The sequence below is a fragment of the Pinus tabuliformis genome, chromosome 8 (genome assembly GCF_031772625.1).
Source record: "Pinus tabuliformis cultivar Carrire ecotype Pingquan chromosome 8, CPIR1, whole genome shotgun sequence".
In the NCBI taxonomy this organism is placed as follows: domain Eukaryota; kingdom Viridiplantae; phylum Streptophyta; class Pinopsida; order Pinales; family Pinaceae; genus Pinus; species Pinus tabuliformis.
Window position 1 is genome coordinate 1195051945 of NC_142294.1, and position 19134 is coordinate 1195071078.

Here is a 19134-nt window from a genome sequence, read left to right on the forward strand (position 1 = left end):
CAGACAGCAAGGAAAAGGGACACAGACAGAAGTTGATTTAAGGATGCGGGAGGGAAACTCACGCAGATAAGGCGCTGCAAATGAGCGAATAGGAGCTCATGAGTAGTGGAAGGGAGAGATATGGGTTGGCAGAGGAGATACAGACACAAAGAGGACTGCAGATAGAGAGGAGAGAAAAAAAATGCAAGACGCAGGGAGAATCGCGGATTTGAGGAAAAGGAGCATGTCGATAAGCAGAGAGGAGGAAAAACGTAGACAGAGGAAGCAGCGAAAATTTAAAGGGCCTCAAGCAGCAAATGGTAGCCCAAGAATCCCATAAATTATGAAAATTTATAAAAAAATTGCCCAGAAATTTAAATTTCAAGTTGACATATTTCTGCTTTAAAATTTGTTCTTAGAAAAACCTCAAATCTAAATTTGTCCCTACAAAATAGTATTGAGGCCAGATCTTGCCCTCCAGGGTCTAGATGTGGCTTCAAACTAAATTTATCCTTCAGATCCGCACCTGCAAAACAAAAACAACAAATACCCAGATCCCAAATATATAAAAATGAATAAAACCCCAGAAACCTAAGTTATAAAAATTTTAGATATATACAAAATATTTATAGATCTATGCACAAGGGTTGCAGAACTGTAAGATCTGAGGAGTATGAATCCAATTTTGCTCCCAAATCTTAAGATCTAAGGCCCTTAATAGCCAGATCTATCAAATTTTCCACAAATATTTAAAATATTTTGAAATTTTAGAGAGGTACTAGCCCCAAAAACAACCGGAAGAAGAAAAGAAAAGAAAAATAAATAAATAAAAATAAAAATCGTTAGATAAATCTTGGAACTTATATGAGGTAGGGTCTTCAAAAAATATGTGCTGAGAGTTGGTTGGTTCAACCGAGGACCATCCCCAAATGCTCAATGAGAACCTAAGAGATCTTCTACAAACACTAGATCAACCATCAAACCAAGTAGAGAAATAGAACAACAATAAAATTCTAAAGAAATAGACATACCTGCTACTTCAATCAAAATTAAAAATGTTACCCTACATCCAACAAACTCAATAAGATACTTGTATTCATATTATTCTAAGAGAGCTATTGATTGATAGTTTTCACATAATATTAAGCAGAAATTAAAACAATGTAACCATAAATTTGTGAAGAGGAACACCATCACAAGTTGAGACCCCAAAGACTTTTGCATTAATTCAAAAAAGTATACAAGAGAGCTTAAGAACTTAGTACACAATTCAAAGATCGGATGAAAAAATAGACTAAAACCGACCTTTAATTTATAAATAAAATCTGCAACGGCTAGTTGGCTTGATCCCTATCAAATTAATCTCGACTATTCATAAAGGTTTAATTAACCTTTAATCATCACTGTCGAAATTATTTATTTTTTAAGGAAAAATCGATTTTTTCATTTAATTGATTTTTAATTAACTCAAAATTAATTGTTTTGAGTTAATTTCCTCAAAAATTTGACTTTGACTTAACCACCAAGGCCCAAGGGTCCAAAATTTCTTGATTTCCTCAATATTCCCTTGGCCAAGGACCTCCAAAAATTAACTTCTTTAAAACCCACGAATTTCACCATTGGAGAATTTAATTTTACCTAGGAAATAAAATTAATTGAATTTCTAGCTTACGATTTAAATTTAATTTTGCTAAAAAGGGATTAATTATTTTTCCAACCCTCTAATACTTATCCATGGTGTCTAATTATGAGGGACCATGCACTAAATATTTTTTTCCATCAACATTTTACAATTTAATACATGAAGGGGGAACATTCGTTCGCTAGAGACCCTCAACATTTACTCATTTCTGTGACACAAAATATGATATAGTAGACCAAGTAATTTGTAATAAGATAATCTAGCCAATTAGTTAAGTTTATTCCCAAATTACTTTTACAGTGACTCGATAAAAAACACTAGGACTCACTTAATATCTTGATGACAAAATCCACCCTAGCTTTGGAGTCAGGTTGAAAGGAAAAACTCTACTGATCATTTGTGTCTAGAGACAGATGAATCAGTGAGACAAAAAACCTCCTAAGGTAGAAATCGTCATCAAAACACTATGCTTACCTAGGTTGTTACATATATGATGGTCTTACTAAGATCATTTACATTATAACCATGCAGAATGGGTTTACATCTTTAACAAACTGCCCACTAATGATGAAATCTGAATGATGCGAACACTTGAACATGATAGATCCCTTTTGCAAAAAACTGGGTGTACTACTATGGGGTTGTTGACACAGAGTGGTCAACAGGTCTCATTAGTCAAGATGAGGAGGTTGGAGATAACCTTGAGGATCTAAGTAATGGGCAAGAAGATGAGTCCTCATTGGGTCCACATGATGAACAAGATGATTTTGAGAACACATGTGTTTGGAAGGATGAGTCTACGGAAAGTGAAATGGAGACTAACCTTGTCGTCCCGAAGGACATTAGTCTTGATGATTCTTCTTTTCAGAACCTTGAGGAAGGTGATCCCACTACCCCCTTGAGAGATGATATTGGAGATTACTTCCACATTGGAAAGGAGAATTGGGAAATAGTTGGTCCTCAATTTGATTGTGCTCCCATTTATGACACTGATAAGGAAGATGAGGTTGAGAGTGGTCTCCCCTTTCACTCAGGCATTATTTATGATGACATATCCATCGATACATTTAAGAAAAAGGATCATTATTTTCTCTCACATGAAAGAGGGCAGTTGGAGGCAATTGATTCTCCTTTTCGGGCAAAACCTATCTTTGATATTGATAATGACCAGATCGACAAAGCTCCCACCTATCCTCCTTATATTCAAATCACTTGAGCCTTCAAATTATGATTTTGAGAAGGAAAATCCTGTTGAATGTGAGACTTCACCTTCCCCTTTGCCCTTTTCTCCTGTTCAGCATCTTGAGTCTTCCACAAGTGCTTCCCTCACCCCTTGAGGTATAATCTTTGATGACCATAGGCCCTTTCACCTCTCTAGGCATGATGTTGAGGAAGAACCATCCATTAGACGCATCCCTCTCCCCCCTTATACCCCTAGGGTTGTGAATACAATCACTCCATTAACCAACCAATGTGTTGTCCCTTTCCCTATCTCAAATCTCCTTTCTCTTCCCATCATGACCTTCTGAAGCATAATATTATGAGCAATGATTGTAATAGGGATTTCTTAAGGCTAATTATTCATTCCACCATTGTGTCCTTAGAAGGAAAGCCCAACACTACCAAATTGACTCATGTTCCTTATCTTAACGATTCCTCTTATCTCACATGGAGACCATGTTTTCCCACCTCCCAACCACATCGTTCTCCATGTGACTGGTTTTGCATTCACTTTGGGATTTGTTACATGAGTGATTATATACGCAGGCATGTGTATATTGATTTGATGATATGTTGGTTGCACTGGATTTATGATTACACTTAGCTTGACATTATGTTATATGCAAGTTAGGGTAGGATGCATTGCATACTGATTTTTGCATTAGAACTAACATCATATGATAATTCTCATGCTAGATTAGCTACATTTAGATTTAAAATTGCATTTGCAAGTTTATTTTTATGAGTCGATTTTATGGGTCTAATACAAGCAATGAGCATGTGCGATCATGAGATGCTGTGAAAGCATGTTGCCCCGTGTTTTTCATCTATTATATGTGGAGGTAATAGGTCTACGGTAACCAAGAGATTGTTGGAGTTCTTGTAACATCTCGTTCGAGTAGCTTGGTCCACCTTTTCGAGAGATAAAGCCTCAGTTGGAGCCAGATGTTACCCACCATTTTTTGGGTAATATCCCTAAGACAAAAAAATTCTCGAAGTCAATAGCGAACAGCCCCTTGCAACCACCAGCTAGCTCGTTGTTCCATTTCTCCACCACCTAAGCCAGCCATGTGGTCCCTCACCCATCTGTCTCGATCGTATGTTTGAAGGTGGACCTCCCAAACCTAAAGGTATGCCTTGGCATTTGGTAATTTAGTATTCTAGTTTTCTTATCATGGATACCTTTGGGCATGGATTAATGGGGGGATTCAACGGAAAGAGTGGGATAGATCTGTGCTCTTGTCCCCTACACCTCTTTTGAATGCTAGCCTTGGACCCTAGTCCCATGGGATCTCTTTTAGTGACATTTGGGCTTTAGGGATGGTACTACATGGGAAACCTTGATTTCGGTTGCATGGCCCTGCTCCCTCATTCACATATATCACTCCCCTTCCGCTCATTAGAACCCCATTCATCATTTCTCCCACCTAGGTCCACATTCCTCCACTTGGTCCACATAGGGTTAGCCTTCCCCCTCCCCTTGCCCACACCTTAGGTCGGGCTTGGAATGATGCCCTGGGATTGATACCGCTGAAAAGAAAAGTAAAAGCATAATTGGCCACATCCAACAAGAAAATGTACCACAAAATACAAAAGATAGTCCGAACAAATGCATTCAGCACATGGGAAAAAGCCAATACATGACCTCTACCACATTATCATGGCAAGCACCTTGGTTCCTATAGGCCCTAGATGAGCCTTCTTTATCATTCACGAACCCATGATTGTCCCAACCCCTGGTGGGCAATGAACATCCTGACCTTAAAGGGGCTATCCACTATCATATCTTACACATCATGCTCTTATCCCTTGAGCCCCGCACAGTTAGTCAAAGAAAAATTATAAAAGGCAAAAGGCATATAAATAAGGGTGGAAAAATCAAATTTGGGGCACCTCACACACCACAATTGCTCCCTCCTATACACTATATACCCAAGTGTAGGCTTCCCTTTTACTAGCTACCTTTGTACCCCAACATGTGGCCAAGGTTTGCCCCTTTCATTCCCTACTCCATTCATCTCTTTATCACATGCCACCACCCTTTGAAGGATGTACCTTGGGCATGTTATCCGCTTTAAAGGTAGCAACCACCTAATAGGGTACTTGGTTAACCCCATTTGGAGCTTGGAGACATTAGCACATGCCAAAGCTCACTATGGAAGGGTATGCCATTATGAACTGCCCACCCATTGTCCATGGTTTGTAACCTCTTTAACTCAATTCCTTAAATGACTTGTTGTATTGTAAGGCTAGGGGACGCATTGGATCTTATGCAGAATTTCAAATGGTCTCCATTTCAGGTTGAGAGCTACATTGGCACATGTAGGGTGTGTGTAGAGAGCCATGGGCCTCTACAGCAATAGACAGCACTCCATGGATCCCAAGAGATGTTCAAAGATTGCTCGACATTCACCTATTAGACGAGGAAGATGCACCTGGTTCACCATGCCCAGTTGGCCCCACAGTTGTACGATGCACTTAGCAGATGACCCAGGACTTGTATCTTGATGTGGCATCACATACACCATCATTTGAGCCCTTACAGATGGTCTACAGGCATCTTCGATCTACTTGGAGACCCATGAGGTTACTTGTGTGCCCTCACACACATTGGGAGCACCACAGGTTTATTATTTGGAGAACATGGGGCCAATCCCTTTTCCACTACTTTTGGGAGTCTTATTCATCATTGTGGCACTTCTGGACTTCATCGAGCCTCTTAGAAGGCCCAACGACATTTATTATTGATCATTCGTCCTCTTGAGAGGCTTATTCTTTTGTTTATGAGCTAATTTGGTGGGTTTGTCACCAAAAGTTAGTTTTTTGCACATTTTTTTAATCTAGGGGCTAATGTAGGTCCAAGTAGCTAAATCGAAGTCATTGGAAGTGTATAAATAGAAGTGATGAGGATTCATTTTAGCATCATCACCTGGATTGTACTTGTATCTCTCTTGATAATTCACTATCCTTCTTGGAGGACAAATTTTGGAGCATCGAATTAATTTTGATGTTTGGATTATTTTCTCTTGTCTTGGAGCTTCTTGATTAGCAAATTCTTGATGGTTGGATATACTCTTAATACATGTAAGTACAATTTAATGCTATTTTCTTTTCTATTCTTGTCACATACATTGTTGTTGGGATTTCACTATCTAGGGCTAATTTACTACATCCATTTATGGAAATTGTGGAAATTTGGTTTCTAGATAGTGATGCTTCATCTATGGGCCATGTATTATGAATGAATGTTCCTAGAGATGCTCCTTCATTGAGATTCATCTTGATAAGCCATCAATCTTGCAAAACGAAGTAAGGTCTTGAAGTTGCTTTTGTTGCTACGCTAATGCTATGTGAAGTTGTGTTTGAGACCTCCTTGACATAGGAAATTCGACGCCCATTGTCATAATTACCCTTGACTCCAAATCTCCCCAAAGGATTATACAATGGTCCACCATAAGGTGATCACCATAAACCTATTTTCTTTCTCCCCTCTCCTCTTCTCTAGGTCACCTAGGGCATCAATTATCTCATAACTTAGCCATCCAAATACTTCGCCTTTTTGGTCCACACTTGCATTGGTGTGTCCCCAACAAGCCCTCCAAATTTCATGAGATTCTGACAGTGGGAACTTGTGATATTGCAAGCCCTAACTCGAAAACCAATTCTCGCCCTTGGTTTTCCTTAGGCTAGAAACCTCACTAGGATATTTGCATTGTCATTCATTGAAAACTTATTCCTTGATCCCCTTCCCCTCCCTAATTAGGTCAAGTATATCATTGGTTGCTAAACCCTATCCCCTTAACCTAACCTCGGGTCCACTTGGTCTCGTGTGGTCCCATGCACTATCAAGGTTAATTCTTCAAAAATCACCTAGAACCCAAGCTTCCACAAGAATTCTAGGGCTTGGGGATTTCCTTTATAAGACACATACTCAAAACCTAACCCTTGAAATTCTCCCCAAGCCCTTCCTCGAGAGCTTTCCATCTTGTCTTCCAAGACAAGCAAGCCATTTATTTGAGCCTCTCTTGTGAATAGAGGTTCCAGGATCACCCCACCCAATCATTGGTCCATCCATTTCGTGATCCTTATCATAACAAGTCTCCTCCCATCGATGAAAGTCCATAAAGATCAAGGAGCCTTAACCGAGGTGGCAGTGAGCTATCGCTCCATTGTTGCCCTTAGCCTAGTAGTAGCCCTTCAAGGATCCCCTTCTAGGACCCCTGCTGGTTTGAGCGGTAACAAGGCCCATAGGAACCAGGGTGATGGCCATGGATATGGAGCAGACCTCATGTTTGGCTTTTTCCCATATGTTAAATTTGTGTGTCCCAACCATCTTTTGTATTTTGTGGTACATTTCTTGTTGAGAGTCGCCAAATTATGCTTTTTATTTTCTTTTTAGCTACATCAACCTCTGGGGCATCGTTCTAGGCCTAACCTCAGGTGTGGACAAGGGGAGGGAGAGGCTAACCCTATGTGGACCGAGTGAACACATATGGACCCGAATGGGAAGAAAGATGAATAGGGCTAAAATGAGTGGAAGGGGAATAATGTAGGTGGTATCAGGAAGCAAGACCACGCAACCAAAATCGGGATTTCCCATGTAGTGTCATCCCTAAAGCTAATGGCCAATAAAGGAGATCCCACAAAACTAAGATACAAGGGTAACCACGAAATCGTGCAACAGAAACAAGAATATAAACCTAACCCACTCTTTCCGCCAAATCCCCCCACCAATCCATGCCCAAAAGTGCCCATGAAAAGTAAACAAAATTACTCAACCAAACCAATGAAAATTCATACTTTTGGGGTCGGGAGGCCCACCTTCAAGCATACATTCATAACAGATGGGCAATGGACCACATGGTTGGCTCAGGTGGCAGAGAAAATGCCACATCGATCTATCAAGGGGCTGCAAGGGGTTGTTGGCTGCTCGCTGAGGACCATCTACGAGAAAAAATTTCTCCTATGCATACTACCCACTTGTGGTGGGTAACAGTAACCGAAAAACCCAATGTGAGAAAATCGGTGCAACAATTGAGGGTTTTTATTATTATGCAACAGTGAAATTTTGAGTACAAAATATGGATGCCCAACTGGCTATCCAATCTAAGAGAAATACTGGCAAAATCAACTGAGAGAAATTACCCTCTTCTCCAAGCAATCCCGACACAAACTAACAACTCCAAGCGAGCCATCCAAACCCTCTGAATAGGCTTCTGCATCACCTCTACATAGCTTGTCACACGGTCAGCTCGGAACTACTATTATTCAAGTTGTCCTGCCTATTGCTACTTCATAAACGATCCTCTTGGCCTTCTAGAAAACTTCCCGATCTCTGGCAATAGAATCCACCTCTAACTCAGCTAAATCGAGCTTCTTCATTGAGGCTCTACGCAAGCCTAGAAAGCCTCCTAAAGAAATAATTCAGCCTTCTCTCTTTGCCTCTCTGGAACTAGAAAACTTCCTCCAGATCACTGTCTCTACCCCTCTCTAGCTCTACGTACCCTCTCTGGCTCGAAACTCTATTTTTAGCTAGGTCGACCTCCCCAAGGAACTTGCATTATGGGTTTTCTCTTGTATGTTTCACCATATACCCATCGACCTCTTCTTATAATCTCTAGTTGGGACTCCAACAGCCAAGATTAAAACTTAATCAATGATTGGGATCTTCACCAAGTCGATCTGTGTGAATTTCTAGAAAATTATCACCTTTCTCAATTAATTCCTATTAATTAACCAGTTTTCCTATGTTAGACTTAGGAAAAATTTAAATGATGGTCAATTAGTTTAATTGAGCTATCTCTAGGTGGAATTTCCAGAAACGGTTTTTGGGTTTTGGAGTACTCGTATGTTTTAGATTCTCCACAATGTTTCGAGACCAGAACACTATCTGATGCTACAAAACTAACATTCCTATATCCTCAAGCGTCAAATAAACATTGTATAGTGCATGGAATCTAGAATAATGAATAGTGTCTATCCATAAGCATCCTACCAACAACCACATAATTAACTGCATAATCGTTTATGATTCGCACAACATTATGTAAACCAATCTCCTGGAGGAACCCATCCATCAACTCACATATCAACATTGCATCTTTTACATGTGCCAATACATCCACTAATTTGATAACATGGTACCTTTAGGGCAATGTACCAAGAAATTTAGAAAGGTCCTACCCCTCCTATCTGTCTAGCCATCAGACATTTGTCCAGCCATCAAGCATCATTGTGCAAAACTCTGATGATTGCTTCAACTTCACCAATCTAGAGTTGATGTCCCAACTCCTCATATGCAACGACTTTATACGCTGAGCCAACGACAACGATGGCCTCACACATTGAATGCGAAAATGGATTTTTGTGGGTGATGTTGAGAGATAAATCAATCCAAAAAGGACACCTCCCCATAACCCTGTCTCCTTGCTTCTAATCTTTCTTATCACTGACTTGATGGAAGGTTGTGCTCCAACTCCAATTCATGGAACAAAAAACGATGACCTCTCGAGAGTAGAAGCCATGAAGAGCCTCCCACTACCCTCATCCTCAGTGGTAGATAGCCCTAAAGATTTGGCTACACTTTCGGCCATATTTGCAGCTTCCTCCCTTCTTTCTGAAATTTGCATGAATTGAATCATGCACAATTCTCATAAGCTCTGGGCTAGATTTAAGACAAATCTCATCATCATGCCCAAGGACTTTAGCCAAATGGTATTTCAACCTACTAATCTCTCTCGACATAGGATGCCCTCACAATTTGCAGCTCAATCAATGTTCGTTCGTCCAATCTTCAGGTTCCCCATACTGCCAAAATGGGTCCAAGGCCTTTGGTATATTTGCAATGAAAATGGACAGCTTCAAAATTCAATCCTAGGGCACCAGATACTCAAAAAAATGGCATTAAAACCCCTCTAGATAAAAATAACAGCCTATTCATTCAAAAAATCCAACCTTTCGAAATTGAGATTAAATTATTTGCAATGAAAAATGCCAATAATAGGGTGTATAAAAAACTAAAATGGAGCTTCTTGTCATTTGTCACACTATAAAGAACACCCTTACATTGTTTTATGGGCATGAAAATCATAGCAAAATGACAAAAAAAAGGAAAATCTAGGCACAAAAAGAGGCAAGTAAGCATGTGTAAATTTGTGCAAAAAAATCATTAACATGATGGAATTTAAGAACATACCTGTTATTGGAACACCCAACACCATTTGACAAATGAACATGAACCCTTGCTCCACTAAAAAATCTTTGATGGTGATGATGATGGTTGTTTAGCCCTCAATCCCTCCTTGATTTTGACCACAAGCCCTCCTTCCTTCTCCAACAACAAGCAAACAAAAATGACCCAAAAACATCAAAGCACCTTAAAACCTTGTGCTTCTGTCAACCAAGAGATTTTTTCCATCATGGTAGAAGATTTATGGAAACAGTGATATTTCATTAAAAATCCTGATTTGTTTAAAAGGCAAAAAATTGTGATTTTTGCTCGACGGTTTATCATCGGGGAGGAAATACAGTGATTTTTGTAACTTCAGCAAAAAATCGTTGATGTTATCAACACTGTTCCATACCCCTTCTTTAACAGTTCTATATCACATTTGATACTCTTTCAGTTGAGGGGTACTCATTCTGTATGGAGTTTTAGATATTGGAGCAGCTCCAGGCAGCAAATTAATAGAGAAATCAATATCTTCTTAGGTGGTAAACCTGTGATCTCCCTAAATACCTCTGCATAACTCTACAACACTAGAAATTCCTCAAGGTATTATACACTTTCCTGGTTCTTCCACATGAGCTCGATATAACTGACACCCTTTTGTGAAGCATCTCTTCAACTATAAGAATGAAATTTCCCTATGGAAATGGATTCAGGAATGCCATTCACTATTTTCTACTTTCTTTCCTAAGTAAGACAAGTGAAAGTCGTATTATGACAATCTAGGACATCCTAATGTGCATTGAACCAATCCAGTCCAATAAGAACACCATATAAGCCAAGTGTAATATATTCAGCTCTGCAACAGTGCTAACACCATCCATATCTAACGGACAACCTTTAGCAACCTCATTAATTTTCCTCTTATTTCCAGTATCCAATTGAACCAACCATAAATTCCCATGCATACTTCTTTTCAAATGAAAACCTTCAACCAAATCAGTGGCAACATAACTATGAATTGCTCCTGAATCAATTAAAATTGTATTATGTTGATTGGCAATCCTACCTTCAACCTCAATCATGTGCGATTGATGGTCTGCCTATAGATTTTACAGGGAAGCATATATTCTTGGCATGTAGCTATCCACATCTTCCATTGTAGTTGTCTTCTATATGTCATGCACCTCCTCATTCTGTCTTCCCTTTCAAGTGGAAATCACACAAGGAACCTTAAAAGATGTGAGAATTGTAATAATTGCTGATGGATGGGACGTTTGACCCCCTCCCTCCTCCACTAAGGTGGTAAACAAACTAATTGGGCTGTACTAACCTTATTCTACAACAGAATAATTTCAAGAAATTGTCAAATAAATAAAATTAAATCCTTCAAATTACTCATCCACACTAAATTACCCAAGCTATGACAGTTGGTACCATCCTTTTCCTTACAATGATCAGGATTACAATAGGAAAGAATAAGAAAGAATATTGTATTGCATCCAACAATGACTGTTCATCAAAAACTCCTAGTCTTGTTCGTTCTTTTGCATTTGTGTTCAGTGGACATCTCAAACCATTGAAGTTCCAAGTGGTTTTAAAATGCACCTCAGTACTCTGGCTACATTGAAAACCAATCCACAGTGAAACAAAATGCATGGGCAGTTTCCTGTCAACAATAAAAAGGTTCCAGCTTACTGAAGCTAAGGATTCCCAGCTGAATATGGAATGCATCATTAAGAATATGGATTTAGAGGAAAGATAGGCATTTTGCAATTTCAGGTGTACCTGTCGATCCATAAGCACTTGGTATTCTATTATCTTTCTTTCTGCATCTACTAGGAGTAGCCTCCTTTGGAGTCTAGCAGCTCTTCCACTGCCCTCTGCTCCTTTGTCCTGAAAGACATCAAAAGTGAAGCATTAGTTTGTCAAGAAAACAATTACATCTCCCAATTACAAGAAACATATATTGCACTATATGACATCACTATCATCCTAAGAGCAAACTTCTTGTAACGTTTTAAATTTTACCCAAATATCATTGCATACTCTTCAAAGCTGGAATCATGCAACACACGAGAAAAATTTAGGGATGCCTGGGAAATAAGACGTCACCTAAAAGAAACTGTCCTTTGAATATTAAAACATATCCATATATCTCTCAAGTGCAAACAACAAGCAAACATCACCTTTCATTACACTAATTATAGGTAGGCCCAACTCCACCTATTTTTGACATGAAAATCCAAAGTTTTTGGAGAAAGAAAGGAATAATTTTAAAAACCATAGATAACATAAAGCAATAAGTGGCTCTGACATGTACAGGCATGTCAAGAAAATAAACTGCAGAGAGCAAACAACATCTCCATCCTAAATCGTAATGCCTGTAACACTAGTCATCAAATACAGCACACGGTATCAAATTCAAATTCACATTTATTATGGAACAATAGGAATGGGGGGGAATCAAATTTATTGTAGCACTCTGAGAAATCACAACAGATGTAATCATAGGTGCACTCAAAAGCCATTACACAAACATCTTCTGGAAATTTTGTTATGTACCCAGATCAAAATAATGCAAAAACGCAAGAAAAGATAGATCAATGCCTTCATAATAAGCCACTTCGAGAGCGCAATCCTGTTTTTTCATCACAAAAATGAACAATTCTTCGATGACTCAGATAACAAGACCTCCTTGGTATATATAGGAATCTAAAGGGTAAAACTATAATTAGGGCCTACAGAACAATAATAATGTAAGGACACAACAATAACAATAGTGTGCTTCTATGGGGCACAACAATAAAAATATAGGCCCCACACTAGCATTATAGCAACTTAACATGCCCCTCTCCTTCAAAAAAGTGTTGTTCTCAACACTTCAACACTTCTAGATGCTTCTGTATAAAATACTAATCTTCCCATGTGGAATCATCCGCAGCTAAGTTCTTCCACTTCTACAAGTCCATGACTACTCTGATGGAACTCAACTTTAAGAAGCTATGTGGAAGTGTTGTTGGGCCCAAATTAGCGAACCCTTCCAAGTATCGCCAACTTGTGGCGGCCCTGATGTTCTTGGTCAACTACCATCCTGACATATGCTTCATTGTGAACAAGTTGAGTCAATTTATGGTTGAGCCTCATCACATTCATGGGATTGCTGCTAAGAATCTCTTGAGATATCTCTGGGGCACAATCCACTATGGACTGAGATACACTGTTGGAAACATGAGGCTGCATCGATATTCAGATGCTCACTTGGATGTCAGTGTCGTGGATCGTAATAGCATGTCTGGGTGTTGCTTCTCTTTGGGGTCTACTTCAATATCATGGATGAGAAGGAAGCAGAAATCGGTTGCTCTAACCACTGCCGAGGCCAAATACATTGCTGCATGTAATTTGGCCTTGTTGTGATGCTGTTTGGTTGAGGAAGCCCTTCAGTGAGCTATTTGAGCACATGTTGGATACCACCGTGATATTTTGTGACAACCACAGTGGGATTCGCCTATCAGAGAATCTCGTGTTCCACAACCGCTCCAAACATATTGATATCAAGTACCACTTTATCCGGGATATGGTACAACGGGGAGCAATAAGGCTCCAACACATTAAGACGGATGAGCAGGCCGCAGACATTTTCACGAAGCCTTTGGGCAAGGTCAAATTATTAACCTTCCAAGAAAGACTTGAGTCGTGGAACGACCCTCCTATGAGGGTCCCGTATGAGTTGAACACTGAGCTCTGGGAGCTCCTAGGGTCTTGGGGCACTTCTTGGAGCTATGAGCGACCATAAGGTGAGTGGTTCACCTTCCCCTACCCAAACACATGTATGTAGGGTGAGTGGTTCACCTTCCCCTACCCAGACACATGTATGTAGGGTGAGTGGTTCACCTTCCCCTACGATTGACATATTCATAGGATGAGTGGTTCACCTTCCCCTACGATTGACATATTCATAGGATGAGTGGTTCACCTTCCCCTACGATTGACATATGCATAGGAAGAGTGGTTCACCTTCTCCTATGAAACATGAGTAGGATGAGAGGTTCACCTTCTTTTGTTGATGCCCCAACACAAATCCTACCCATAGAGTCTGGGACTCATGGGAAGTACGTCTTATTTGGCCAATGAGTTGGGAAAAGATGGTTAGGGACCATATCACTACTGATGGATGCATCGTGTACTATCGTACTCCCTATGACTACGATGCAAGGTTTTCAACAACTTGATCTTGGATCAAGGGCTGACTTTAGTCAATAGAGAGTGGTATGATCTTATGACTCACTCTCCATCACTTCTTCTTCATTATTACTTCATGGTTCAGCAGAGGAGGGCAGTGATGACAGGATGACAGGATCGCATGATGACAGAAGGATTGGTAGGTGGAATTCTCCGTAGTTGAGAGGGAGTGTTAAAACTGGCAACTAGGGCCAAATTCCACCTTAAAGCAACTCATATGATGGAGATGATTATTACATTGGATTCCTCTTTTCAATAAGTCCAATTTCGATATAAAGATCATCTCATTTTGACAAGCAGAAATGGAATTTTGAATTTATTCTCTCTCATGCACAAATTGTCAAGGTCGGCCTCAATCAAATGTAGGCTCATGAAGCCCAATAGATGTGTCTCCTCACCCTCAACGAAGTGTATAAATAGGAGTGACCTCTCTCCTCATTTGGACGTCATTCATCTCATCACATATCTCTCTCTCCTCTCTTGATTGGCTCGTACAACTTGGAGGCAACCTTCTCTCTACTTTGCATGTGTGGCAGGAGGACAAATTTATGGGATTATCTACTGGTCGAATTTCAAGAAAACAGACCAGCGTTGACTACGTTTTCTTGGGCAGAATTTTGATTTTTGGAGGCCGCATTCATTGGCACAGAAATCCAATTGATTGGGACAATTTGACCAGGATTGACTTCAACGTTGACTTCAAATTTGACCATAAAAATTACAGTGGTGTTTTCTCTCTCCTTTGACTGGGTTGACCGAACTACTTTGGGTTGACTTTGACTCTCTTGGAACGCTGAATTAATCTATTGTTGACTGAGCTGCTTGGAGGACATATTGGTGTTGCTTTGACTAGCGTTGAATTTTTGGTTAGGGCTGCAGTTCACTATTGTTGACTGCTGATTTTGACAGGACTGTTTTGGGCAAGTAAATTTGATATTTGTACTCTCTCTTCCTGCTGAAATTTTGAAGAATAATAAGAAGATTCTATCAAAGGGTTCCCACACATTGGGGTTTATCCCTAGCATCCGCCATATCCTTTGTCCTCTTGTCTTGGCTTGTCTTCTGCACATGTTTTTATGTTCTATCGACATGTACTATCAATGTGTTTAAGTTAATGTGATCGCTACTGGATATAATTGGAAATTGTCATTGCGCTAATAAAGAACATTGAAGTAAATTGTGCTAAAGCATAGAACATACCATTGTTATCTAAAATTAACACTTCATCTACCTTCCAAATATCTGATAACATGATAGAAGAAAAGGTCAGAATGGAAGTTATCTTCAGACCGTCAATCCCAGATAATATTGAACATTGGCAGGTATTTACCAATGAGACACAAATTGTCCGTTTTCTTAATCACTTAGAAGAGTTTGAAACTTTTCAGGCATGATCTAAGGAGGAGGGGTCTAATTCTAGTAGGGATGTGATAAATCCTACCCCAAGAAACAAGGTTGCTATGGAACAACTTTTTCATAGACATGACGCTACCAAGAAGACTGAAGAAAAGAAAATTGACCCTGGAGAATATATTGAAGTCAATATCCGCTCCCTCGAAGACGCGAAAATTGTCAAAATTGGTAAAAGTACTTCCGAAGAAGAAAAGGAAAGTCTGACTGATTTGCTCATTGAATATCACGATGTCTTGGCTTTTTGATATGATGAACTTAAGGGTTATAGGAAAGACATAATGAAACATACCATTCCCTTAAAGGATGAAGATGCTAAACCATTCAAGCAAAAGCTCACGCAAATCAATCCTAAGTTAGCCCCTCTAGTTCAGAAAGAATTGTAAAAGATGCTCGTTGTTGGTATCATTAGATAGACTCACCATTCAACTTGGTGTTCCAACTTGGTAATTGTCAGAAAAAAGAATGGTACAATTAGGCTTTATGTCGACTTTAGAAATCTTAATCTGGCTTGCAAAAAGCACAATTACCCTTTTCCCAACATGGAAAACATGCTTCAAAGGATAATTGGCTCTGGTATGATGCCATTATTGTATGGTTTCTCTGGTTATAATCAAGTTTGGGTTAAAGAGGAAGACAGGAATAAGAAAACTTTCACCACGCAGTGCGGAACATTTGAATATCTCAGAATGTCTTTTGAGTTAACAAATGCAGGAGCTACTTTCTAGAGGGTCATGTAGTACGATTTCAAGGGGCTAATCGATAAAATCATTGAAATATATCAAGATGATCTCACTATTTTTTCAAAAGACGGTAAATCTCATATTAATCATCTTAAACAGAGTTTTGATAGATGTCGAGAATTTGGCATATCCTTGAATCCAACCAAATCTATATTTGGGGTAACGGAGGGCAAATTGCTTGGTCACATTATCTCCAAAGACGGTATCAAGATAGACCCTACGAGGGTTGAGGTTATCCAACAAATCCCATTGCCACAAGATATTAACTCCCCTCAAACCTTCCTTGGTAAGATCAATTTCCTCGGAAGATTTATTCCAAATTACGCAGAGATTGTTAAGCCCGTACAATGTTTGTTGAAGAAAGATGCTAAATTTGTTTGGAAAGGTGAAGGTAAAAGGGTGTTCCAAGATATTAAGGATGTTATGAGTAAGTGTTAAAATTGGTAACTAGGGCCAAACTCCATGTGGGTCATCTTATTAATGGAAGCCGATATTTTTATTGGATCCCTCTCATCAAGAGGTGTAGGATTGATCTAAATATCATCCAATTCCGATAAGTATTCATGGAGATATGAATTTATTTGTCTTATGGGACAATTCGTCAAGGTCGGCCAGCAACCAAATAAATTAAACCCCACTTGAGCTCTCAACGTTTTAGTATAAATAGAGGTGGCCTTCAAGTCATTTCAACACACTTGGGATCTCTTCCTCTCTACTTGTCTTTGGGTTTTAGTAGGAGGAGAGATCCTAAGGGATAACACTACTCTAATCCAGAGGGCAGAAGCCAGAACTGCAGGGAAATGTCAGAATTGCCGGAATTGTTGGGAACTGCCAGAACTACCAGCAAAAGACACAACTACCGAAACAGCCGAGAAAAGCCGAAACTGCCGGAACTGTCGGGAATACCCGGAACTATCGGGAACTGCCGAAACTGTCAGGAACAGCCAGAATTGCCGAGAATTGCCGAAACAGGCAGGAAAGTTGACGCAGAGGGCAGAAGCCAGAACTGCTAGGAACAGCCGGAATTGTGGGAACTGCCAGAAAAGCCGGAACTGCCGGGAACAGACGAAATTGGCGGAACTGTCGGAACTGCCGGGAACAGCCAGAATTGCCGGAACTGTCGAAACTGCTAGGAACAGCTGGAATTGTCAGAATTATTGGAACTGCTAGAACTACCGAGAACAACCGAAACTATCAGAACTGCCGAGAACTGCCGGAACAACCAGAGCATCCGTCTCCGAAGGAAAGCAGAATGCAAGGGACATCTAACTAACATTGGGACAATTGTATGGTACTTAGCAGTAAATACAACAAGCATGCAATGTTACAACTAGCATGCAAGGGACAGCTAGCATGCAACAACAAGCATGCTAAGGACAACAAGCATGCTAGGGACAACAAGCAAGCAAGATGTTGCCAACACATAGGTCAGTATGGCAACATGGAGCAGCAATGGCACATGATGCATAACAGTGATGGGTATAGTCATGATTAATGAAGCGTGATGAGATGCAACATAGTGATGATGGGTGCAGCATGGTGCAACGCAGTGAGGTGTAGCATGATGACGAAATGCAACACAACAATAGGTGAAGGAGTCACCTTGGAGAATCAGTTGAAGCTGCATGTCTTCAACTGATCTCATGTATCATCTGCTTAGAGATGATCTATGCTCTTATCTAGATAAGTCAAAGTGTTGACTTATGTTTTAAACGTACTATCTCTTTCTCTCTCTCTCTCTGAACTATTCAAGAGCATATAAGAAGAATTGATCAAGGGTTTCCCCACAATGGAGTTTGTCCCTAGCTAGCGCCACATCTTATGTCCTCTTGTCTTGGCTTGTCTTCTGCGATTTATGTTTATGTTCTATCTGCAGTTTACTTTAATGCTGATGTGATTGCTAATCTGCAAAATATATTGAGCTAACTGTGAAAATTGAAATAAATTGCTCTAAGCATAGAACATACCTAAAAAAGAGAAACCCGTGGGCATAAAAAAGCTTTGTTCATTCACTCAATTACCATTTTTCTCATTCAGTTTTGCAAACATTGAGCTATGGGCAAGGAGCTAAGGGTTTGGAGCAAGGAGCCAAGGGTGTAGAGCGTTTGGCAAGGAGATTCAAGCACCAGGTAAGTGCATTTCAACTCTATTTTTTTGCATTTCTATTACAGCAGTTTGTATATGAATTTTTTTACAAATTTGTGCATGTTTTGTTTATTTGTTTTACAGTATTCATGGCTCAATCAAGGGAAGCAGTGAGGGGGCAAAGGAAGGGGAACAATGTTTCCATTGGAGATGCCCCTCCTCCCCCAATATCATTAGAGTCTGCTGAAAGTAATGTTGAGGGAAGACTTCCTCCTAAAGACAACATTGAGAAATATCCCTTGTGGAAATATGTCACAAGAGAGGATGGGACAAGCACCAAGGGGAAGGGAGGAGGCAATGCCATTTGTTGGCTTTACCAGGTTGTGGAATTGGAGCTTGTAAAGTTGTTCCTTTACAAAAGAGGAAAGAAATGGAAAAAGAGTTCATTGTTGGTATGGGAAATGTGGCGGCAAAATCAAGAGAAACCAAGAATGAAGACCCCCTTCCATTTTTGAGGAAAAGCACCACCAAATTTCCATTTGAGAGTTCTATTGGGGGACAAGCAACAAAAAAAAGAGCAATTTCGCTTGATCCAATGGACAAGATTTTTCAAAAAGAGAAACAGTAAGAGCTTGATCTCACCA

At 39.8% G+C, this 19134-nt stretch overlaps 1 protein-coding gene across 5 annotated transcripts in view; it reads right to left on the reverse strand.

Moving 5' to 3' along the window:
* DGS1 (dgd1 suppressor 1) overlaps positions 1 to 19134 on the reverse strand; it is a 330562-nt gene that overhangs the window by 72600 nt on the left and 238828 nt on the right. For 4 of the 5 annotated variants that reach the window (XM_089373467.1, XM_089373466.1, XM_089373470.1 and 1 more), the window contains exon 12: positions 11799 to 11906. In XM_089373467.1, the coding sequence (XP_089229593.1) occupies positions 11799 to 11906 (108 nt within the window). Of the gene's footprint in view, positions 1 to 11538; positions 11680 to 11798; positions 11907 to 19134 lie in introns of those variants that run through there. The other variant, XM_089373468.1, reaches the window with a different exon arrangement.